Consider the following 25,523-nt stretch of genomic DNA (forward strand, 5'->3'; position numbering starts at 1 on the left):
TTAACTTAAAACTTAAAAATTATTTCAAACAATAAAAATTTTAAGCAAGGCAGTGGTGGCGCACGCCTTTAATGCCAGAACTTGGGAGACAGAGGCAGGTGGACCTCAGTGAGTTCAAGGCCAGCCTGGTCTACAGAGTGAGTTTTTTTGAGGCAAGGTCTCACTACCTAACTCCGACTGTCCCAGACCTCACTATGTAGACCAGGCTAGCCTGGAACTCAGAGATATCCACCTGCCTCTGCCTCTGGAATGTTGGGACTAAAGGGGCATATCACTCTGCCCAGCTAGAAATTTACTTTAGATCTCACTATCCACACTGAACTGTAGCATATGCACATGTAAACTTCTGTGTTGTTTTGTTTTCCTATGCATATCAGCAACATTTTTGTTGGTTTGGTTTGGTTTTTTTTTTCCTTTCGGTGCGAGGCTAGGTGAGCGCTATAGAGGACCGAACCCAGGGTCTCCACCACGCTAGGCAAGCTCTACTCGCTGTAGTACAGCTGCAGCCTTCTGCTGTCTGCGTTTATAAGGGGTCTCACTCACACAGCCCTGGCTAGCCTCAGACTCTAGGCAGGCCTCCTACTTCATCCTTCCGAATGCTGGGATTACAGGTGTGTATCACTACACCTGGCCTCCCCTCTATGCTCCTGGTCTATAGAAGCTGAATCTTTTTATTTTTAATGGTCTGTTTTCCCATCATATCCCTTTACATATGTATTCTTATATGCAAATATACACAAATATAAAGACACTTTAAATGGCTGAATATTTCATTGTATGTACTATGTTACAATCAATCCACTTAAACTCTTAAGTAAATTTTAAAGCATCTCTTACTGCTGATGCTGTTCAGTGGGACACACCCTTTAATGATGCCCCTCTTCCCGTCGGGTTCTCTCCTTCTGCCATGTGTGTCCAGGTCAGACTCGGGTCATCACACATGGAGGCAGGTGCCCGCTAAGCTGTCTCGCACGTCCCTTTCTTCTTATCTGGTATTGTGACACTGACTTCCCCAGATCACCCACACTGATAAAAAGCTGACAGCGACCTGAGCCGTCTGCTGCGGGAACCCCGTCTCGTCTCTGTGGCCTCCCCTTCCAGGCCTCCAGGCCTCTCTCGCTGAGTCCTCCTTCCCCCTCCCTGCTCTCATATGCCTCCTTCCTATTCCAGCATACATCCTGACAGCATGGGTGTCGGGTGGGGGGCTCCCCAAACAACTCTCAGCCCCCAACTGGTATTTCAAAAACACATGGGCCTTTATTTTGACAATTAAACTCCTGTTGCTGCAGAAACTGTGTCCAACTCCACTTCCAGGGCTGGAGGCAAGCGGGCTTGCTGCAATGTTTGGATTATAAGAACAATGCATATTTTCCGTCTGCCTCAGAAACATGAATTCTAAGGGTTAATGGCTTAATTCTTTATTATCTCCTCCATCCACATTCATCACAAGACACCCTTCCCAGGACGGCAAGAATGAGAGGTTATTGTTAAAGAGAATGAATGAGACAATGTAAGTTCTGTTCCTCTGACCTGACAGCGTGACCAAGGCAGGGGCTCTGGGACTCTGCAGGGCTCGAGCGAGCCTCCACCAGTCTTGGCACAGCTGCCATCCTCTGCCGTGCAGAAACAAACCTGGCTTGGGATCCTTGCATCCCCAACTCCTCACCCTTGGGAGTACAAGGGAGTGGAGGCACACAAGTCAAAAAGACATGCTCTCAGTAAACCCCTCAGGTTCAATCCCTGGCCGTCCTTTCCCATCCCGGGTAGTCCCAAGGTTGGCGGCATGATTGGTTTTGATATAATTGTGATGAGCGTGAAGTGCCACCTCGCAAATGTCATTCGTGACAGCAGTCTGGGACCATCTAAGATGCTCACGTGTCTAGTCACCGTCAGAGGTCCATGAAAACTGTGAGTCATGGCATCGGCACACCAAGGCTGTAACCTCCAGTCCTGTGGCGAGCTGGTCTGCCCCGCACATCACACCGCCACGGAGGTGTTTAAGGAAGGCAAGAATATTTTGATTCACAGAGGGTACGATAGGCAGGATTACACAGAAACACTTTCTTTAAAAAGAGAGGGAGGGAGGGGGGAGGGAGGGAGGGAGGGAGGGAGGGAGGAGAGAGAGAGAGAGAGAGAGAGAGAGAGAGAGAGAGAGAGAGAGAGAGAGAGAGAGACAGAGCTCCTTTGGAAGTTCAAAGAGTTGTTCCACCCACAGCCCACAACAGGCTTCTTCTGAGTGGAGGAGTTTCCGGAAGTTGCTGGAGGTTAAGGGAAGGGCAAGGGTTTCTTTGTAACACTCTTTCCTCTCTATTACAACAAGTAAAACCGAAACAAAGGGAATTTCAAATTCAAGATGTGATTCCAGAGAATGCCCCAGGTTCCCCTGAGCCAGACTCACTCTGCGGCCACTATTTGAGGGATGGGTTCATCTAGGAGTTCCAAGCTGTGCAGGATCCAGTAGCAGAGCCAGGGGCGGCTGGCATCCAGACACTGGGAAGGACGAGAAGAAAACACACCCTTTTTACTCAATCATTCCAAGATCCTGTGCACAAGGCTACATCTGCCTTAGTCCCCAAAGCCTAGAAAGGGGAGGAGGCATCCTTGCTTGGATGGCAATCAGTAAATGAAGGATGCTTTGCTTTTGTGGCCTTAGCCAGGAGGTGGCATGTCCATCCGTGACAAAAGGGCAGTAGGAAGCAAGCCTTAAACCCAAGGGGTCCCTTCCCTGCAGGTGTCCAAGCAAGTCTGAGCCGAGAACTTACACACCAGGAAGGTAAATCCTCCTGTTTTTCCAGTGCAGACCCAAGGAGACACATCTTGAATTCATTCATTTACAGAATCAGCAAATATTTGGTATCTGCTTGTGCCAAGCATCATAGTCCCGGGGGCATGGAAATAATGGAAACTGGCTCTGAGTCTTGGGGTGCTCAGGATGTAGAACACTGGTGTGCCTATCTTAGAGAAAGAAGCGGCAGACACATAGCTGCCCCATGTCCTTCCGGAACAAGGTGAACGTGTGTACGTACATACATGTTAACTGCTGCCGTGCGCAGAAATAGCACTGAGGACCTGGAGGAGGCTGACTGTGGATAGGGACTGGGCAAAGGCTTCTGAAGGTGACATGTGGATAGACCTTGATCCTAACTCGAGTCAGACATGGCTGCTGAGCACCCCACGCTGGACAGTGCAGGTGGTAGGTACCATTTACCAATTCTACTTAAAGTAAACAAGGTCTAGGGAGACCAATATTTTTAATGTCACAGTTGGGGTGTAGGCTGTTACTCAGGTTGCCTATGAGAACTGGAAAACCCTTCCACAAAAAATCAAATATAGAACATTGAAATAAAAGCCAGTTCAAAGCAGAGCTACCGTTTGTGAAGGGAGGCAGGGTCATGGGAGCCTGCCTGTTATAGTCTTTTCTTCTCCTATCACAAAGCTGAGGTTCTTCCCTGAATCTCACGGCTCTTAGACTCGGGCTTTAAGAGTCACTCTGTGGGGCTGGAGAGACGGCTCAGAGGTTAAGAGCATTGCCTGCTCTTCCAAAGGTCCTGAGTTCAATTCCCAGCAACCACATGGTGGCTCACAAGAGTCACTCTGTGTTTAGTGTCCTCCGGAATCCAAGTACTGGTCCTCGGGCCAGGACAGACACTAGATCGGCCTTACAGGGCCACGGTGTGGGGATGACGGGAACTGAGTTAACCGAGATGTGAAGGGAGCCAGCGGAAAGCACACCGCGATCCAGGGGGACCCACCAGCTCTAGGGGCCACCAAGGAGGGAGGAGACTTTATTTAGCCCCTGTCAAAAGTAGAGTCCCAGCTCTGAAAAGCAGCCTGTTTCCTGCCAGAGTCACGTGGTCCGATGGGTTCCTCTGCAACAGGTGAAAACCAACAGCCTTCTGTGTTCAAATAAGGAGTATGCCCAGGGCTTGACAGAAAGTTCCCCGGCAACATTTTTACCTCATAGGCATCTGTCAGCTGTCGAAGGCCTCTTTTCAGATAATGGAAGTGCTTCTCCCTCTGCAAAATGAGCCTGGAAAGACAAAGAGCCTGTAAGTCCTCCTACCAGCTCCCGTTCCCGCCACACACGTGCATGCACTAACTGGATGCCTGGTGACTTCAGTGCGTACCAAAGACAACTACAGCAGGGAGAAGAGGCACACCTCTGAGTTCTCTGGAGTGCCTGCACACTGTCCTGGCAGATGTGCGGAGAGAAAACAGCTGCACTGGACGCACACTGTGACGTTACTATCGTCTACCCATAAAGCTCCTCCAGGACCTAGGAATGTTTTATCCTGGGACCGCCTGTGCTGTGCACACCCTAACTCAGAACCTCTCTGCTTCCCTGGGTTGGTTAACTTCGGTCACTTGAGCTGTTTCTCCTGGGACCACTTGTCCCCTGGCCACCCCTTGGCTGTCTATCTGTTACTCCTGCCCCCAAATTCCACCTCCCACGAGCTGACCCACAGGCCTGGCCAGAGGACGCTGTTTGTATTCCACAGCCAGTCAGGCCTGTGGCACTGGGGTCAGCAATACTGGCTTTGAGATGGAATGTGCTGCCCGTGGCCACCTGCGAGGGCAAAGAGAGAGGCGGGACTTGTTGCTTGGTGCTGAAAGATGGCCTGTGTGGAAGAAAGAGAAAGGAAAAGAATGTCAAGACGCTCACCGAGCCTGCTGACTGTGGAAATAATGGAAAGAGTGCCATTCTCTTCTAGGTAGTCAGTTCAACAATTGTTTCCAGAGCGCCCACTGCTCTGTGCTCAGAACACGAGCACTAACGTGGCCTCCACCTCAGAAAAAGAGATCTTCCAACGCAGGAAGAGAGATGCTGTCTAAAAAAAAATAGCGGTGGCATCTACCTGGTGTAATGCTAGCATTCAGTGGGAAGGAAGACGACAAACTCCAAGCCAGGTATATAACAAGACCCTTCACACAGAGAAACAAACAGAAGGCAAGTGGGTGCCTGGTGAAGGTTCAAGAAAGGCGCTGACATGCCTTGCCAGGGACTTAATAACCAACCCTTCCCAAAGCTCAAAGACCCCACCATCTCCTGATGCCATTATGATGTGTGTGTGTGTGTGTGTGTGTGTGTGTGTGTGTGTGTGTTCTGAAAACAAAGCTGGGCATAGGGACCCAGAAGCCCAGTACTCAGAAAGCAGAGGCAAGAGGATCGCTAGTAGGTCAAAGACAGCCCAGTCTATACAGAGAGTTCCAGGCCATCCTGAGAACTTGTCTCTAAAACAAAACGCGCAAAACCTAAGAGCAAATGAACAACAATAGGGATGATCCTGAAAATATGCTAAGCAAAAGAAGCCGCTTTCAAAATACTGCATATTATATGACCCTATTTATATGAAATGGCCACAAAGAGAAAATCCTTAGAAAGTAGATTGAGCCAGGCAGTAGTGGTGCACGCCTTTAATCCTAGCACTCGGGAAGCAGAAGCAGGCAGATGTCTGTGAGTTCGAGGCCAGCCTGGTCTACAAGGGCAAGTTCCAGGACAGGCTCTAAAGCTACAGAAAAATGAGAAACCCTGTTTCGAGAAAAAAGAAATTAAAAAGTAGATTAATTGGTTGCCTAGAGTTCAGAAGATGAAGGAGCTGAGGATGGTGACTAAGGGTATTCTTTTAAGGGCAATAAAATGTTCATAAATTAATCATGGTAAGGGAGATACAACTCTGTGACCACACTAAAACCACTGAATTATACATTTGAACTCAGAGAGTTATATAATTACATTTCCTAAATATTGCTGGGTATGGTGGTGTATGCCTATAGCCCCAGCATTAAGAAGGCTAATACAAGAAGATGTCAGTCAAGTACAAGGCCGGAGAGGTCCAGACTTCCTGGGCTAGTAAAGCACTAGCTATGGAAACAAGAGGGCCTATGTTCAACCCCTGAAACCTGTGTAACGGCAAAAGGAGGGCACCGTTCCACGGGTGTCCTCTGACCTCCAGTGTGCCTACACACGCACCATGAACACACACACACACACACACACTAATAAGCAGGTAAGGGGAATTTTGAAGGGAGTTGCTGAAGTGGCTCAGATGGCAGGAGACATGGGTCTCCGGTAAGGGAGACTCCTACATCCTCGGAGCCAGAAACGATGCGATGAACAGGTGGACGATGAAGTGGGGAACAGCAGACAGGAAGCTATGTGGGATGCCAGCCCCTGGTTTCTTGGGAATGAGGAACGCAGGTCCCAAGAGCTAAAGACCGGCTGCTGTGGCGAGGGTGTTAAGAGAATCTATATGAGATGAATAAGGGGATTGGAAGCCAAGAAATAGAAAAGTTTTAGTGAAGCCAGTCAGCAGACATTCCTAGGTAATTTCTTGACAATCTTTTTTCTTAAAGACAGAGTCTCACTGTGTAGCCCAGTTGGCCTCAAATTCAAAATCCTTCTGCCTCAGCCCAGGGGCTTATGTTATGCATGTGTGCTGGCAGGCCTGGCTTCCTCCTGGGACTGCTCAGAGACAGCAGTGGGCTGAGAAGAGCAGACTAAGCAGCAGATTTCTGGAATAGCTCATTGTCCTGGCTCAGCCTCAACAGGATGAAACACGGGCTAGCATGGGCTACTACAAGAACGAGTGAGACCATTAATGAGGGCAGACTAGCAGTGACCAGAGGCTAAGAAACCGAGCGAGGTAAACCAAGCATGGTGTTTGGACTACTAACTGAACATACTAACTGAACAGGTCTAACCTAGATAGTCTTTTTTTTTTTTTTTTTTTTTTTTTTGGAGACAGGGTTTCTCTGCGTAGCCCTGGTAGTCCTGGAACTTGCTCTGTAGACAAGGCTGGCCTCAAATTCAGAGATCCACCTGCCTTTGCCTCCTGAGTGCTGCGATTAAATAAAAAAAAAAAGTGTGCGCCACCAGGCATGGCATTTTTACTGAGTCAGTTAAACAATTAAACAAATCCTTCAAATATACAGAAATGCAGCCCACTGAGGCAGGTCAGCAAGTAAGAGAGCACTTGCCACCATGGTCTGACGACTGACGACCTGAGTTCCATCTCTGGACCCCCACATGGTGGGAGGACAAAGCTGTCTCCTGCAAACTGTCCTCTGACTATGCAAGTGCCCCATGTGGACGCACAAGCACAGACAGACGCACGCACAAACACGCGCGCACACACGTCATAAATAAATGTAAAAGAAATGTCTTTCAAGTACTGAAACCCTGGGAAGTCTTCTCCTTGTCTCTTGAACAATCTTTTTATGTGACAGGGGCTTTTGGGTCACTAAGGAAGCAAAGAGTTCTAAGGCTGGAGATGGTGGCCTCTAAAGGGCCAGGTCCGCCTGTTGACGTGGTAAGGGAACTGCCTGAACCCCAACTGTGCAGGAACAGCTAGCTACTGGAGGAAACCCCCTCACCTCCTCATCTACCTCAGAAAGAACCTGAGACAACCCAAAGGCAAGCCCCTCCTAAGACGCTCCCCTCTACAGACAGCCAGGCCCCAGGAGTCTTGCTGAGAAGCGGGTTGTTGAGGTTTTACAGTTGGGTCTGTCTGAAGAGAAATTTCAGCTGCATATCCTGGGCAGGTTGGGGGGTGGAGGTTAGGGGATGCAGGGAGAGATTATTTCCAGTGACCATTTCCCCAAGCCAGCTTCTTTCATTCTCATGCATTTAATCATAAACATATAAATATATTGCTAAGTAAGTGTCCAGTTTATTTTGGTCAGTCAGAAACTATACTTAAAAGAGCTACTGTTCGAGACAAATTATGCCCTCCCCTCCCACCTCACAATTAATGTTGAAATCTTAACCTGTGGTGTGACTGAGATTAGAAATAAGAGCTTTAAAGAAGAATTTAAGGTTATGAGAACCCAAGGGTGGCGCCCTATCCAGTAATCCAGGAGCATTAGTAAGAGGAAGAATGCTAGGGTGTAGCTCAGTGTGGAGTGCTTGCCCAGCAAGCACAAAGGCCCTGGGCTGACCCAGCCCTGAAGAGGGTGGGGCTGGAGGGAAGACTTGAGGGAGTCTGAGCACAAAAGGCCACGTGAGGACCTAGCCAGGCAGCCAACTGCAAATCTTCCATCAGGCCTTAGGAGGAACCAGGCCCGCTGGCACCTTGACCTGGGATTTCCAACCTCTTGAACTGCGAGATAATAAGTTCTTGGGTGTGTGCATGTGTATCTGTGCATGCACAGGGTGCACACTCTAGATTTCACATTGAAGCAAACGAGATGAACCGGAAAGGTACACACTCAGGGCTGGGATGGCCAAGTGGTTAAGGTGCTGGACTGGAGAAGTATATGTCCATCAGGGGCAGGACAGAATACTTGTGGATAGGACTGGGATACGGCTCGATTAGTAGGACTTCTGCATAGCATGTGCCAGGCCCTCGTTGGACCTCCCTTAACGGCTAGAACAAAAAAGTGAAGAGGAAAATGAACGGCACTAAGAACATTAACTGCTCCTAGGTGTGGCTGAGAAGGTTTACTGTAGATATGAGGGAGAGCATGGTCAGAGGCTTCTGGAAGGGTCCAGAGCAGAACAGACTGGGCCATGGAGCGGGGGAAGGGGAGGGGAGGGAGAAAAAGAAAGAAGAGAGAGAGAGGAAAAAACCCAAGAGGGCAAAGAGAACCAAGAGAAGAACCAAGCCAACACGTAGCCAACATGGTTGAGTTACACAGAGAGGACAGGGAAGAGGGGGAAAGGGAAGCTGAGGGGAGGGGCTGGGATGAGACTTACAGAGAGGAGCCAGGGCTCGGTCACATGTTCTAGCAATGCTGAGAGAAGCCAGAGACGGCTTTCACATGCTAACAGGCTCCTCAGTTTGCCATTTGTCCCGAGTTTCTTTGAGACCTAACAGAAACTAAGAACTTTCATAAGAAAGCTGGATGCGGGGTTGGAGAAAAGGCTCAGCAGTTAAGACTATTACCGGCTGCTCTCCCAGAGGATCTGGGTTCAATTCCCAGCACCCACATGGCAGCTTACAACTGTCTGTGACTCCAGTCCCAGGGAATCTGGCATCCTCACAGAGATATACATGAAGGCAAAACACCACAAAATAAAAATAAATTATTTTTAAAAAGGAAAGCAGTATGCAGTGTGGCATCATGGTATACACCTAATATCACATCCATCATCTGGGGGGTGGAGGGAGGAAGACCGAGTTCAAGGTCATCAAAGACACAAAGCCAAAACAAAAGCAAGCAACCAAACAAAACACTCCACAACAACAGTAAAAGAAAGCAGGATGCTGACAAAAGCATTAAAGGCACAGTGGCCAGCGAGACGGCTCAGTGGGTAAAGGTGCTCACCACTGAGCATGACCGGAGTTCAAGGGTTGAGGGTACAGGGCACTGGCAGAGAGCACCTAGGAGGCAGAGAGGCTCCTAAATTCGACCCCAGCACCATAAAAAGAAAAGAGGAGAAAAGGGGGCTTCTTGGTACTAACTACCTCACAAGTGCACACTTCATAATCATGAAAAGTGATTTTTTTTTTCTTACATTTTTTAAAAAGACAAAGTCTTTTGTAATTCAGGCCAGTCTTGGTCTTTGTTTTTTAAAAGATCTATTTATTTATTACATATACTGTGCTCTGTCTGCATGTACGCCTGCACACCAGAAGGGGGCGCCAGATCTCATCAGAGATGGCTGTGAGCCATCGTGTGGTTGCTGGGAACTGAACTCAAGACCTCTGGAAGAGCAGTCAGTTCTCTTAACCTCTGAGCCATCTCTCCAGCCCCAGAACTGAGGAAATCTGGGAAGGCCTGGTTCACCCCCACTGAAGTGTTAGGATCACAGGCATATACCGCCACAACTGACAGAAAAATCCTCTCTGGGAAGGGGATTAATTGTGGAATGCAGCAACGTTCAGCGTCAGCCCTGAACTTCAGCCACGGCTGGTTCCTGGCTTTGGCTCTAGCAGGCTGAATAGCAAATGCCCTCCTCAGCATCATCGCGGGCATTCCTGGACCTGTGCACAGCCAGTGGTCCCGACACTAAGTCAGATCCGATCAGCATCATGACCTTAGAGATGCTTCCTCTAGGTGTACTGCCAACATCCGCGTGGATGGTGGCGAGCCACGAAGTCCGTTCCTGAATCACACTTCAGACTCTGAAATGTGCTTTTTTCCTTTGGTTTATTGTCTGGGGGTGGTTTTATTTTGTTTTGTGGTGGAACTCTAGGCCACACTCTTGCTAGACAAACATTCTACCGTTTCACTATACTTCCTAGCCAAGACCTAAATTTTGACTACTAAAAGGTTAAAAGTGTAATGACGCATTTTTAGATTTATTCCTTGGCGGGAGGTCTTCTAGGTATTGAAGCCAGTGCCTGGTATATTCTAGCAAGTATTTTACCACACTGAATCCTATCCCAGACTGATCCTTCTGCTCCTGAAGCTCATTCTGTGGTAGTCAGCTTCAGCTTTACATTGATATTCTGATTTATGTACTCAGTGATTTAGCCCACATGTATAATATCTCCACAACAATTAACATGCCAATTATCTTCCTTCAAGACGTTTATTTTGGCCAGTGGTGGTGGCATCCACCTTTAACCCCAGCACTTGGGAGACAGAGGCAGGTGGATCTCTGTGAGTTCACGACCAGCCTGGTCTACAGAGCAAGAGGACAGAGAAATCCTGTCTTAAAACCTCCGTCCCAAAAAAGACACTCATTTTCATAGGCAAACATGACAAAAATTGAAAAATACAAATGAAAAAAATTTAAAGAAAACAAAAAAGAAGAAAGAAAAAAAAGAAAAGGATACAAATTGGAAGCTATGATCCCTGAAACAAACCCAGACACCTGATATATTCTGTTTCTAGACAGTTCCAAGCCCAAGAACACTGTTTTCCACCCACACCTGAAGAAGTTCTATGAGGGGGTGGGGTCTCTTTTACTGTCCCCCCTCACCATTCCCCAAATAACCCTTCCGGACTGCAGCCCCTCAGCCCTCCTCATCTCATTAGAGTGACAGAGTCCAAGGATCTATCAGGATGGAGTGGAAAGGAGTGTCAGATGTCACAGGTCCCATGCGTGGGAACACGCAGCCTGAGACAGGAGACAGTGACTCAGAGCTCAGTCAGGTGAGTCATCTGTGGGCACAGTGGCTATCAGCAAAGCCCTCCCAGACAATCACATCCTCCACTATCACCAAGTCCAACCACCTCTGGGGAAGCGAAGCTGGGGCAGGTTTGTGTGGAGGTAGCAGAAGTGGCATAGATTCTCTTAGCGCTCGCTCCCCTGAGCTGTTGACACAAATGTCACTCGCTGAGCTCCAGCTGGGGCAGAAGTCTCAGCTCTGGGTACTGCAGAGACGTAGCCTGGCAGGCTAGGGAAAGACTTCCAGATGACTGAGTTTGACCCTGTTCTCCCTCCTCGGTCAGAGTCCTGCACCCCAGCACTACAAGGCAAATGGGAGAACGAACTTCTACCTCTGTGGCCTCCTCGACTGTCTGAAGAAGTAGGTAGACGTGTTAAAGGAAGGTGAAGCAGAACCTCAGGCCACACAGTGCCTCAGCTACAGTGGCTCACCTGGTGTCTCCACAGTTAGTTTGCAAAGTGTCACAAAGAACTATTCCAGGGGCTGGAGAGCCGGCTCCACGGTGACGAGCACGTGCTACTCTTCCAGAGGGCCCGAGTTTGGTTTCCAGCATCCACATCAGGTGGCTCACAACCGCCTTTGTCGAGTTCCAGTCATGTAGAGATTTAGTCCAGCTGGTTGGTTAGTTAAGCGAAGGCAAGGAGGAAAGGGAAAAGGTTCTCTCAGGCCCCCAGGGTCCCACTCACAGCTTACCTTGGTACTAGGTGGTTAAACTTGTAAGAACTGAAGACCTCCTGGATCCTCTCTTCTACTTTGGCCTGGTGAGGCAGCAGCACATGGAAGAGAGAAAAGAGAGATGAGAAGCTATCGACTCTTGCTTCCTATTGCCATGGCTCTCGAGTGCCTTAAGTTTTTCAGTACAGCTCTGTGCTGCACAGCGATTCAGAGGCTCTATAGCAAGACCAGGGTTACTGACAAACAGGACTGTAGAACTGGAGAAGTAGTTTAGGGGCAGGGACCCAAAAAGAACAATGTCAGGGGACTGGAGAGATGGCTCAGTGGTTAAGAGCATTGCTTGCTCTTCCAAAGGTCCTGAGTTCAATTCCCAGCAACCACATGGTGGCTCACAACCATCTGTAATGGGGTCTGGTGCCCTCTTCTGGCCCGCAGGCATACACACAGACAGAATATTGTATACATAACAAATAAATAAATATTAAAAAAAAGAAATAAAGAAGTTTTGTTTATAAAAAATAAAAATAAAAAAAAAAAACAAAAAGAACAATGTCAGGAATGTCCTTGGCTTTCTAGACAGGAATGCCAGATGGGCGCTCTGGTTTTACCTCCTAAATGAGCGCCATGCCTGGAGGCCTGTCTTAGTTAGGGTTTCTGTTGCTGTGATAAAACACCATGACCAAAAGCAACTGGGGGAGGAAAGAGTTTAGTTCATCACTAAGGTCACATGCCATCACTGAGGGAAGTCAGGGCAGGAACGTGGAGGCAGGAATGAAGCAGAGGCCATGGAGGAACACTGTTACTGGCTCGCTTCCCATGGCTTGCTCAGCCTTGCTTACACAACTCAGGACCGCCTGCCCAGGAAGGGCGCCACTCCACATCAACTCAAAAAAATGCTTAATCCCAGCACTCGGGAGGCAGAAGAAGGTAGATCTGAGTTCGAGACCAGCCTGGTCTAAAGAACAAGTTCCAGGACAGTCAGATCTACACAGAGAAACCCTGTCTTGAGAAACCAAAAAAAAAAGAAAAAGAGAGGAAAATAGAAATAAATAAGAAAATAAATGAAAAAGAAAACGCCCTACAGACCTGCCTACAGGCAATCTGAATGGAGGCATTTTATCCATTGGGGTTCCTCTTCCCACACAATGTCTAGCTTATATCAGTTGACAAACAACTAGCCAGAACAGGCTATACATGAGGTTGGGAACGAAACCCCAGTCCAGACAATAATCTTTTTGGTGAACATAATTGGCTCTCTAGACTTTGACGGTGGAAATGGGTTTTACTTACTCCCCAATTTCAGTCCATTCCTAAATGATTTTAACATTACCTATTCAGAGGTGAGAAATGTCATAGGAGTCTTGATCAGGGCTCTATGGAGGCCCACTAAAGGACCTCCTGGTCAAAAGAATAGAATCCACCTCTGGCCTTGGGTTAAGAGCTAACATTCCAAACTACCCCAAACATAGCGTTAACCCAGCTGAAATAACTATCCCTTTAAGGAGATAATGCGCTTTCCCTTCCCCAAATCCTCACTCTCAATTAGCTTCTTATGGAACTATGTCAGAGGGCTCTGCTTAGGTCTTCCTGATTTTCCAAATTACTCCAAAAGTGTGCGTGCATGCATGCGTGTGTCTGTCTGTCTGTCTGTCTGCAAGACAAAGTTTTTCTATACAGCCCTGGCTGTCCTGGAACTAGCTCTTGTAGACCAGGCTGGCCTCGAACTCAAGGAGATCCTCCTGCCTCTGCCTCCGGAGTGCTGGAATTAAAGGTGAACACCACTACCTAGCCAATATATCTCCTTGTTTAACTTTTTCTTTCTTTTGGATGCTTGCCAAAGCTTAGACCTGCTTTCCTAGACAATTTGGGCTTTCACACTCTTCTGATGAAGACCACCACCCTGCCTTCTGTCATGAGTCAGAACTCCACTGCTTTTGCCTAACTCAAAAGACATGGCTTTCTCTCTTTCTCCCTCCATTTTCTCCTCTGGACAGCTGCTAAGATTTTATAGCTTTGCCTGCCCTGGAATATTGCTTCTAAACTCTAATAAAATTGTCCTCAGGTTTTTCCCTAAGGCTATTCTTTTTTAAAAACAATTTTTATTGATTCTTTGTGAATTTCATATCATGCACCCCAATCCTACTCACCTCCCTCTCCCTCTACACCTGCCCTCCACCCTTGCAACCTTCCTCGCAATAGAAAACTAAATAAATAAATAAATATGATAAAAAATAAATTAAAAAACCAAAACAAAACAAAAAAATCATCTTGATTTGGAAGCTTAGGTATGTCATGGTATGTTTCCAAGTCTGCCCTTTTGCCCAAAGAGCTTTAATTGCAAATGCACACCCTCGGGACGGCTCTCCCTGCGCCAGGCCCATTGCCCAGGTGAGTTACAGGGCCTGCTCTCAAGGAGCCCAGCAGCTGGCGAGGGATGGGACTAGCTCTCCTCCTGCACCCACACTTCCAAGGCCAGCTCTTCACACTGCCTGAGCAGGGGTTGGGGAAGACAAGGACATACCAGCTTTCCCATCCGCTGAGACCATTCTTAAATGCTTTTATTAACATAGACTGAAAACTCCAAGAAGGGATTTCAGTTTCTAGTAACAGGTGGCGCCCTGGATGGAGTGCCCCAAAAAATCCAGTAAAATTGAGAGGAGAGGGAGAAAGACGGGGAGAGATTACCCTGTTTAAAGAACCTTGCTGGTGGCACGCAAGCTTCTCCAGTAACTCAACCCATGATTTCCAAACAGTAACAGTAGCTGCCCCTGCCCACGCGGCCCTTTGATGTCCCCTCCCTAAATTCTAGCGAAGCCACATGTAAATGACTGAGCTGTTAACTGCTAATATTTCTTTACATTTTCAGAATAGAGTAATTGGAGACCTCCAGGTAACAGCAAACGTGTCCCGCCTCTCCTTATTGTTAAGTCTGTGTATCAACCACACGAGGCAAGCGCACTGCTGTGAAGTTTAAGTTGCAGAAAGGTAGTGTGCTCGTCTAAAGAATCACAGCCTTAGGAGATCGAGGAGGACTGTAACGTCCTGGCCAGGAAAAAGAACAGAGACTCATGCTGTGGGTGAGGAAGATGAGGAAGGCCCTATCGAGCACTTAACTCTTGTTCACTGTCCCCTGAGCCTCTTCTTTCCCTCCAAGAGTCCATTTGCAGTCCTGAGTTCTCAAAGACAGTCTTTTTGGAAGGACAAAGGTTCCTCCTCTCCTCCTCGGGATGCTTGAATGAACACATTTTCTTCCTGTCAACTCTTGACTAAATATCAGCCTTTGAGTGGTGAGAAGCCATCTTGGATCTAGCAACAAAACTAATGGCAGTTTGGGTGCTTAACTCCCCAGAGAACGAGGGACGGTGGATACTGAGGGACTTAGAGGTCCACGGCCTCCCAGGCAAGCAGGCAGATAGGGAGACTGTCCATGACTAGTAATAAGATGGTGAGCTCCCAAGATAGCTTGCTTCTTCATCCTCTAGACCTGAGACAAAAGCCTGGCAGTGTAAAACAAAGGCCTTGTGGCTTTTTCTCCTGTCAGTAGGTCCCTGTAATGGCTGACTCAGCAAATCCCAAGCCAGATCGGGACAAGTGCGCAGTGGTTGTAGGCCGATCGGCCGGCCCTCAAGAAGCTGTTTGCTGTGCAGAAGCTCTGTCCCTCTGTGCAGATCTGCGCGCCTGCTGGATGTGTGGATGTCTTCAGCTCTAATCAAAGCCTTTCTTCAACTGCTGGTTCTCTCTGCTCCTATTTGCTCTATCGGAGATTTCTCTACTGAGACCAGTCAATGCTCAGATCTTTCCTGCCTCTTAATTCTTTTAGGAGGCAGCAAAAATGAACCGGACCATTACCCCTACACAGTAACAGTACCTTGTACCTGAGTAGGATACCGGATCTGCCTCTATATGCACAGGGATTGTTTTGAGCCTATCACCTTAAAGTATTGCAGATTCAGGAGAAATTCTGAAAATAAGAAGAGGATAGATATCCTTCTATAAGGGAAATTCTTATCTATGCGGAAAACATCCATTTGTAAGAGTGCAACCCACAGTACCAGAAAGAAAAAGAGGACTAAACTGCAAAAAAGCCCCAATGCATGGAAAAGGCGCTATGCGAACCTTCCTTTTGTTTACTTTTCCTGGTTACCTTTACACAAGTGCACGCCTGCGCGTGCACACACACACACAGCCCTTTGTTGTGAGTGTAAGATATTATATAAGCTTATATTCTCACTCATTTCTCCCCAAGTATTTGTCTTCATGTATATATGTTAACCAATTTATTTCTTTTGTTATACAGAACTGAAGGGGGGGAATTTAAAGGCTAAAGGAAAATTATTTTTCCTTCCCTACTCTTTTATTAAAAGGGAGTGTTTTGCCTGAATGGATGTCAAATATATAGATATATGTGTGTGTGTGTGTGTGTGTGTGTGTGTGTGTGTGTGTGTGTGTGTGTATAGAGAGTGACAGAGATAGATAGATAGAGAGAGAGAATGTATGTTTCATTTTGTTTAGATTTTGTTTAGTTGTTTTATCACTACGAGCTGGCCAGCATGTATGTCTGTGCATCACTTCCATGCAGTGCTCTCAGAGGTCAGCAGAGGATGCTGAATCCCCTAGAACTGCAGTGCAGACCGCTGTGAGCTGCCATGTGAATGCTGGGAATTTAACCCAGGTTCTCTGGAAGGGCAGTCAGTGTCTAGACCACTCTCCAGCCCCCTCGATTTTATATTTATAATATTTATATAACAGAAAATGTTCTTATGATATGAAATGCAATATATCCATCTGTTATACATATTACATATATATATCTGACAGATACAACATAATAAAATTATCATTGAATTTTTGTTTTTGTTTTTTATGGTTTTCGGATACAAGTGTATACAGCAAGTGTATATTTCTAACTATATTATAATCATCATTTTTTTAGCACCGGCAATTAGATATGGCCAAGCACTTTGCATCCCAAGCTCTAATAGCTAGAAGAATTAAACACTGACCACACAAGACCTGACGAGTTATCTAAGTGAAAATAGCTAGATTCTTTGTTAATTGCTGTTTTCTCTGATTTTGCTTTGTAAGTCTCTGTGACGTTTTATAGCTGTTGTCTGTTGATACTCTGCTACACAAAGGTAAGCATCCTTTTTCTATTAGAAATCACAGTGTTAACCGACGTCAGGAGGCCACACTTACAGCTGACCTTTCAAACAAGAGAGACAGGGGCTGGGAGACAGCTCTACAGTTATAAGCACCTGCTGCTCCTCTGGAGGACCCAGGCAGGGCTCCCTCCCATCACCCTCATTTGGTGGCTCATGACTGCCTGTAACTCTAGCTCCAGGATGTCACACGACCCTTTCTATTCTCTTTGGGTCCCTGCACACACACACACACACACACACACACACACACACACACACACCACTGGTACATCCTTTAATACCAGCACTTGGGAGGCAGAGGTAGGCAGAGCTCTATGAGTTGGAGACCAGCTTGGCCTACAGAATGAGTTCCAGGACATCTGGGGCTATATAACCTGTCTCACCCACCCCCAATTATAATCGATCTTTAGTATATGTAATCTTTATATATATGAAAGATAAGGAAATGCTTCCACCGCACAATCTGTCAAGACTCAGCATTCATAAAATTTCAGAAGACACCAGGTAAACTCAGCCTTAGCCTAAGTGTCTTTCCTTCTAAATAGTTGCTTGTGTTAGACCTAGAAAAAGAGGCCTTTGACACTGTCTTCCTGCTTGCTTGCTATACTTCTTCCTTCCCAACCCCCCAACACAGAGCAGATTAAAGGGCAAAGCCTCATCACACCAAGGAGGGAGAATTAAAAGCAAACCACAAGACGGTTAGTATCGATGTTTTCAGAGAAAAACAGCTCTGAGGCAAGGGACACACTCAGCTAAAATGAAGTGCCTGGTGCCAGCTATTCTGAAAGTCACAAGGCGGGAGGTTATAGAGAAGGGATTCTTGGGCATGGTGACCTGACACTAACTGGGCGTCTCTAACTCTGGCTGCTGCACTCTCCTTTTGGGCGCATGCAAATGCAAATCTCAAGAATTTTCACACCAAGCCACCAGCAGACTACAACAGAGTATCCCAAATCCTCGAGATTGAAGAGCAAACAAGGAAGACAGGGGACTGCAGTCAGAGAGGGACCCTGAGACAATGGGCCCAAAAGAATGACAGCTTCTGTAGGGATCCCTGGCTCAGGGAGAACAGGCAGAAGCCTGGGGCCAGAGGAGAAGCAGACCCTGTCCCCAAGGAGAGGCTGCACAGTTGGTTCTGCCACCAGCTAAGTTGCGCACATTAAAGTCTCCTTTTATCTGATCTATAAAGCTGTAACATGGCTACATCAAAGGCAGACAGAATCTAAGAACTTTTCTATCCCCAGTTCTGGCCAAAATGTAAAGAAATCCATTTTCTTTTACTAATTTGTTTCCTTCGTTCTCTGCAATACAGGGAAACTGAGGCGGCACATTTACAGACCTAAGTGCCCACACTGCCATTTTTCCACACCGTTTCTCCTCTGCCTGAATGAACCACCTTCCCTTTGCTTACCTCAGGTTCTCACCACCCCACTGGGTTACTCCTCGCTGGATGTTCACGTGTGTATATGGTTTCACACATGCTAAGAAACTTCTATTTGTGGCTCTGAATGGTGGTACTAAGGAGGCTGGGCATTCGACACTGGCTTCAGCTATAGAGCAAGTTCAAGACCAGCCTGGGCTACATAGTTAGACTCTATTTAAAAATGACAAAACCAAATAGATAAACTTCTGTTTCTTCTTGTTAATCTGTCATCCACTAGTCTATCTGTAACATGAGGGGCCTGCTTGTTTGTGTTTTCTGTCCTCCCACCAGGTCCCCCACAACTGTTTAGTCCCAAAGAAAATCACATAACGATCTCTGTAAATTATAAAGCTGATTGGCCCATTAGTTCTAGCCTCTCACTGGCTAACTCTCACATCTTGATTAACCCATTTTTCTGATCTATGTTAGCCATGTGGCTCAGTACCTTTTTTCAGTGGGGCAGATCACATCCTGCTGCTTTGGTGGTCTGGGCAGGAGAGGGAGGTATCAACTTCCTCCTTCCCAGAATTCTCCTGTTCTCATTACATCATTTCTATTTCCTGTCTGGTTTTCCCACCTATACTTTCTGCCTGGCCAATCAGCGTTTATTTATAACATGATTGACAGAATACAGACAATTCTCCCGCACCATCAATTGGGTCCTAATCAGAGACTCAAACAAGAAAAATGAGTGTTCTCTTCTCCTTCCCTCCCCTGAGAGCTGTGTCCATTTTCCTCCAGATTTGGCAAGAGCTTCGAGTCTGTGATGATGTTCCTTTGTTCAACTGTTTTAATAAACTTAACATATTCTGAGTTCTCCAAGACCCTATATCAAATCCCCACGGCTTAGGGGATTTTCAACCATACCATACAATGAGAAATGTACCTTGTGGGGCAGAATTAGGGAAGAAAACATTACAGTCAAATCCCTCTTGAATTTTTATTAAAGTCTAGTTGGGCATGGTGGCATGTGCCAGTGATTCCAACACTCAAGAGACAAAAGATGAGCAATGCAAATAGTGCCAGGAAAACCGGAGCTACTGGTGAAACTCTGTCTCAAAACCAAACAGACTTGAAGTCCTCACTTTTAAGAGCACTTATTCTTGCACAGGACCCAGGTGGAGTCCCAGAACCTACATGGTGGCTCACAACTGTCCGGAACTCCTGTTCTAGAGACCCCAATGCCCTTTGCTGATCTCCAAAGGAAGCAGACAGGCACCTAGTGCACAGGCATACATGTGAACAAAACACTATACACATAAAAATAAAATAAACACATCTAAATTTTAGAAAATAATCTAACTTCTTTGTTAGTTCAAGGCCAAGCAGGTCTACAGAGAAAGTTCCGGGACAGTCAAGGTTACTCACAGAAACCCTGTCTTTGAAAAAACAAAACAAACGAAAACTTAATATAAATTAATATTCAATTTAGGAGTTGGAGAGATGACTCGGTGTGTAAAATCACTTGCTGTGTGGCCTTGAAGACCTGGGCTCCAATCCCAGCACCTACAGACCACGCTGGACGTGGTCCACACACACTTATAACCCCAGGCTAAGGGAGACAGTGACGCGAAGTGACACTTGCTGGCGGTGAGAATCCAGGTTCACGGAGAGTTCTCAAAGGAATGAGAGAGCAATGGGACACTCTGGCCTCTACCTAAGTGTGCAGAGGCACACCCACCCAAAGGCAACTGCATACACGACATCTATCCCGATACACAACTCTCTCCCCTTCCCCCATCTTCCCCCCACACACACATACACACACACACACACACACACACACACACCTTAAGCACAGTTGAACTCGGCTTGGGATGATAAAGATATTTACCTAGCCTCCCTCCCTCTGTCTCTCTGTCTCTGTCTCTGTCTCTCTCTCTCTCTCTCTCTCTCTCTCTCACACACACACACACACACACACAGACACCTTAAGCACAGGTGAACTCGGCTTGGGATGATAAAGATATTTGCCTAGCATGCATGAGGCTTTGGGCTCAACTCCCCAGCACATCACAAAAATAAATAAACAAACAAACAAAAAAAGGAATATTGAGGCACTGAAGGTGATTCTGTAGCTGCTGTTGTTACTGTTTTGTTGTCTAAAATCACGAAGACGTATGAAAGTTCTTTGGCTCTGAAACCTGAACTCTGAAAACACCACCAAAAGCCTTCAATTGAGGGGTTTTCACAGCAAAAAGGAGAAAAGGCAGGAGCACGTGCACCTCCACGGACCACTCGCTTCTTCTTTAATTCCCCTGCTTCCTTCCCAACCCACCTTCCATTTGATCTATCCTTTCTACACAGAAATCCCCACAGGCCATCACCAGCCTACAGGCAGTTCAACAGCCCCATAGCAACCTAACCTTTCCTTCTGCATAAACAGCAAAGGGCCCCAGGCATGGCTCCCTAGAGACCGGGCTACACCACTCAAAGTCCTGTAAAAGAACACCAAGCCCCTTCTCAGGAAGAGGGTGGAGCCCAGAACACCTGTTCTACTTCAGAATTCTGCTAAGTGACAAGGTTACAAGGCCAGAATCACGCATGGAAGATTAATTCCCAAGAGACCAGCTCTTTAATATTTAAAAATAGCTCCAAATAAGTAAGTGAGCTTTTATTGGATCCTAATTAAACACATAGCCAAAGGCTGTTTTAAAAAATGAAATTAAAAAAGCAAGCATGAAGGTTCAGTGGGTAAAGGTGCTTGCAGCCAAGCCTGACCACCTGAGTTCCACCCCTTGATACCTGCACGATGGCAGGAACTGGGCCCTGCAATTTGTCCTCTAACCTTCCACAAATACACATGGCTCAAGTGCACAAGTTCTTGCTCACATGTACGTACAAATAAGTAAATACATATAATTTATTTTTCTTTTAAACCTTGGGACAATAGAAAAAGATTAAGCATGAACAGGAATGAGCACCTGCCAAAGCTAAGTGCACGTGTGAGTGTTATTCTTACCATACGCACACTTCATCCTGTATAAATTATATCTTACAAGAACTATGTGTTAATATTAAACTCTACTTAATGAGTATTTAAGAACTGTCTTGACATCTACAACTTCCTTTGAAACCCATTAATAAGAGATGGGTAGAAGCCAGGCACCGTGGTGCATGTCTGTAACCCCAGCACCCGAGCAAGGCAGCCCGAGACACACAGCAAGGCCCTGCCTCAAACAAACAAACAAACAGAAAATAAAAGGCAACAGGCTGGGGGTCCGCTCCATGTTGAGTGTGGGCTTTGAGTTCAACCCCAATGCCACAAAGAGAAGGGAAAGGGAAGGGTCCAGAAATGGTGGTGCTGCATGCCTGAAGTTCTAGATCGTGGCAGAGAGACACAGAGGGCCTAGGAACTCAAAGGAGACCCTGTCTCCTTCACCCCACTCTGGCCCCCAAAGTATGGAAAACGTTAACAAGAGAATCTAGAAGGTAAATATACTGGTTTTCATCATAAAATTCTTTCAACTTAGCCAGACATATGGCACATGATTTTAATGCCAGCACCCAGGAAACAGAGGCAGGTAGATCGCTGTGAGTTCGAGGCCAGCCTGGTCTACACAGTGAGTTCCAGGCCAGCCAGGGCTACATAGTGAGGCCCTGTCTCAAAAAAAAAATATTTTCTCAGGCTGGGGTGATGGCTTAGACAGTAAAGAGTATGACACACAGAAGCATGAGAACTTGAGCTTGTGTCCCAGCCAACATAAAACAAGGAAGGAATGGCGGCATGTCTATTGCTCCAGCTCTGTGGGACTGGAACAAGCTTAGCCTGGGAATACTCTGGTCATCCACTGTAGCCAAAATGGAAAAAAAAAAAAAGAATACAGTGCTTTGAATAAGAACAGCCCCCATAGGCTCATATATTGAATGTCCAGCCAATAGGGAGTCCACTATTTAAAAGGATCAGAAGGATTAAGAGGTGTGGCCCAGTTGGAAGACTCACATCACTGGGGTTAGGCTTTGAGGTTTCAAACGCCCATGACAAGCCAGAGTCTCTCTGCCTACCTCTCTCCCTCTCTCTGCCTGGGGAACAGGACGTAGCTCTGGGCTACTGCTCCAGTGCCTGCCTGCATGTGACCACGCTCCCCATCATGCTAATAACAGACTAAACCTCTAAAACTGTAAGCAAGCCCCCAGCTAAATGCTCTCTTCAGAAGAGTTGCCGTGGTTATGGTGTCTCTTCACAGCCAGGGAAGAGTGACTGAGACATGGTGGGAAATGACAGAGGAAGGCACCTGGCCAACCTGTCCTCCACATACGCGCGCGCGCGCGTGCGCGCGCACGCGCGCACACACACAGTGAGTGCACCTGCATGCACCAAAAAAAAAAGAGAAAAAAGAAACACCTTTTCATTAATACTCTCACCTTCCCACTATACTGTAGGTGTCTCGGATACATTCCTGAAGCAAACAGACAAGCATTTCTAGCCTAGAGCTTGCCTTTTGCTCACCCACACTCTTTGAACAAGAGCATAAGAAGGAAAAGCAGAACGAGGCCTCCAATCTGAACAGAGGTGGAAAACTAACATCCCAGAAGCTGGGAACCAGTGTCTCAGTACACACCTATATACTCAGAGCCTCAGTATGAAGTCCGTCCACTAACAAACCATCAGGGATTCTGATGCATGTTTCTCTTTGGTAGGTTGAAAGGTGTGTGTGTGTGTGTGTGTGTGTGTGTGTGCCATAAAGGCCAGAAGTCAATGTTGGGTGCTTATTTTTGAGGCAGTGTCTCTCACTGAACCTGAAGCTCACCAACTGGCTATACGGGCTGGCCAGTAAGCTCCAGGAACCTCCTGCCTCAGTACCACACCCATAGGGGCTTTTACATGGGTGCTGGGGATCCGATCTCAGGTCCTGAAGCTTGTGTGAACATTCATTTCCCCAGCCACAAAATGCTTTCAGAAGGGATAAAGTACTTTCCTCATTCATAACTTAAATGCTGCTTTCTAGAACCCCTAGCCACACTATTCATCTTCTCAACTAAAGGAATAACAAAAAAATTCTCTAATGTTTAAGGAGCAAAGCACTTTCTGAACGAATGGTGTTTGAGGGCTATTAGTGACGAGAATATGTCACCCCACGATCAGGCCGCAGGAGACAAAAGCATCACTCACAACGAGCCTCCTTCATGGGAGGATTACTCTTAGCTGGTTATTTTGAGCAACAGCAGATACGGCTTTGAAAACGCAGCGGGACTGACTTACTCCTTTATAAGCGGACTTCTGTATCCCTAAAGGAAATCGTCATCTTCTCCACCTCCTCGGGCACACCCCCTCCTCTCCTTCAGCACCCCCACGCCCACATGAAAGAGCTCCAGACTCTTCCACGAGGCACAATGTGAATGTGCACACCAAGCCCTGCTCTTGGTTTCTGGGTTCCTCCTGGCCACCTCCCTGTTACAGGCACCGCAGGTGGAGACGGAAGCCCTAAGCCACCTGTGAGAGGTTCACTAACTTCTCTGGGTAGCGGCCATGAGGGGATGTTAGTCAACTTCTATGCAGTTTCTCTTGCTAATCACTTTAGACATAGAGGGTTCAAGCTAAAAACTCAGAAAAAGGAGAGCTAGGCATTACCATCCCTGACTTCAAACTCTATTACAGAGCTACAGTAATGAAAACAGGGTGGTACTGGCATAAAAACAGAGAAGTCGACCAATGGAATCGTATAGAAGACCCGGATTTTACCCCACAAACCTATGAACACCTCATTTTCGATAAAGGAGCTAAAAGTATACAATGGAAGAAAGAAAGCATCTTCAACAAATGGTGCTGGCACAACTGGATGTCAACCTGTAGAAGAATGAAAATAGACCCATATCTATCACCGTGCACAAAACTCAAGTCCAAATGGATTAAAGACCTCATTATCAGCACGAAAACACTGAACCTGATAGAAGAGAAAGTGGGAAATACCCTACAACAGATGGGCACAGGTGATCGCTTCTTAGGTATAACCCCAGAAGCACAGGCATTAAGGGCAACATTGAATAAATGGGACCTACTAAAACTGAGAAGCTTCTGTAAAGCAAAGGACACTGTCACTAAGACACAAAGGGAACCTACTGACTGGGAGAAGATCTTCACCAACCCCGCAACAGACAAAGGTCTGATCTCCAAAATATATAGAGAACTCAAGAAACTAGACTTTAAAATGCTAATTAACCCAATTAAAAAATGGGGCACTGAACTGAACAGAGAATTCTCAACAGAAGAACTTCAAATGGCCAAAAGATATTTAAGGTCGTGCTCAATTTCCTTAGCAATCAGGGAAATGCAAATCAAAACAACTTTGAGATACCATCTTACACCTGTCAGAATGGCTAAAGTCAACAACAACAAGGATAGCCTTTGCTGGAGAGGCTGTGGAGGAAGGGGTACCCTCATCCATTGCTGGTGGGAATGCAATCTTGTGCAACCACTGTGGAAGTCAGTGTTTCGGTTTCTCAGGAAATTTGGGATCAACCTACCCCTGGACCCAGCAATACCACTCTTGGGAATTTACCCAAGAGATGCTCTATCACATGTCAAAAGCATTTGTTCAACTATGTTCATAGCAGCATTGTTTGTAATAGCCAGAACCTGGAAACAACCTAGATGCCCTTCAATGGAAGAATGGATGAAGAAAGTATGGAATATATACACACTAGAGTACTACGCTGCGGTAAAAAACAATGACTTCTCGAATTTTGCATGCAAATGGATGGAAATAGAAAACACTATCCTGAGTGAGGTATCCCAGACCCAAAAAGAAGAACATGGGATGTACTCACTCATAATTGGTTTCTAGCCATAAATAGGGGTCACAGAATCTACAATTGGCGAACCTAAAGAAGCTAAGTAAGAAGGTGAACACAAGGAAAAACATATCGTTATCCTCTTGGATAAGGGAAGTAGACAAAATTGCCGGGGAGAAAAGTGGGATCTTGGGGGTGGGGTGGGAAGGGGGTAAGGGGAGATGGGGTGAGAAAAGGTAGAAGGGAAGGAGGGGGGACTTGGGGAAATAGGAGGATCGGGATAAAGGAAGGTTGGATAGGGGAGCACGGAACCACAATCCTTAGTTAAGGGACCCACTTTAGGGTGGGCAGGAGAATTGACCCTAGAGGGGCTCCCAGGTGCCCAAGCTGAGGTCCCCAGTTAGTTCCTTGGGCAGCTGAGGATAGGGAACCTGAAATGACCCCATCCTAGCGCAATACTGACGAATATCT

General features: G+C 46.7%; 1 protein-coding gene across 1 annotated transcript in view; it reads right to left on the minus strand.

Moving 5' to 3' along the window:
• The window catches only part of Fntb (farnesyltransferase, CAAX box, subunit beta), a 67,682-nt gene that overhangs the window by 35,636 nt on the left and 6,523 nt on the right, over positions 1-25,523 (minus strand). The window contains exons 2-4 of the mRNA XM_075947662.1: positions 11,754-11,818; positions 3,958-4,030; positions 2,399-2,490 (exon numbers count right to left, since the gene is read on the minus strand). Coding sequence (XP_075803777.1) covers positions 2,399-2,490; positions 3,958-4,030; positions 11,754-11,818 — 230 coding nt within the window. The remainder of the gene's footprint in view (positions 1-2,398; positions 2,491-3,957; positions 4,031-11,753; positions 11,819-25,523) is intronic.

The sequence above is a fragment of the Microtus pennsylvanicus genome, chromosome 14 (assembly GCF_037038515.1).
Source record: "Microtus pennsylvanicus isolate mMicPen1 chromosome 14, mMicPen1.hap1, whole genome shotgun sequence".
Lineage (NCBI taxonomy): Eukaryota > Metazoa > Chordata > Mammalia > Rodentia > Cricetidae > Microtus > Microtus pennsylvanicus.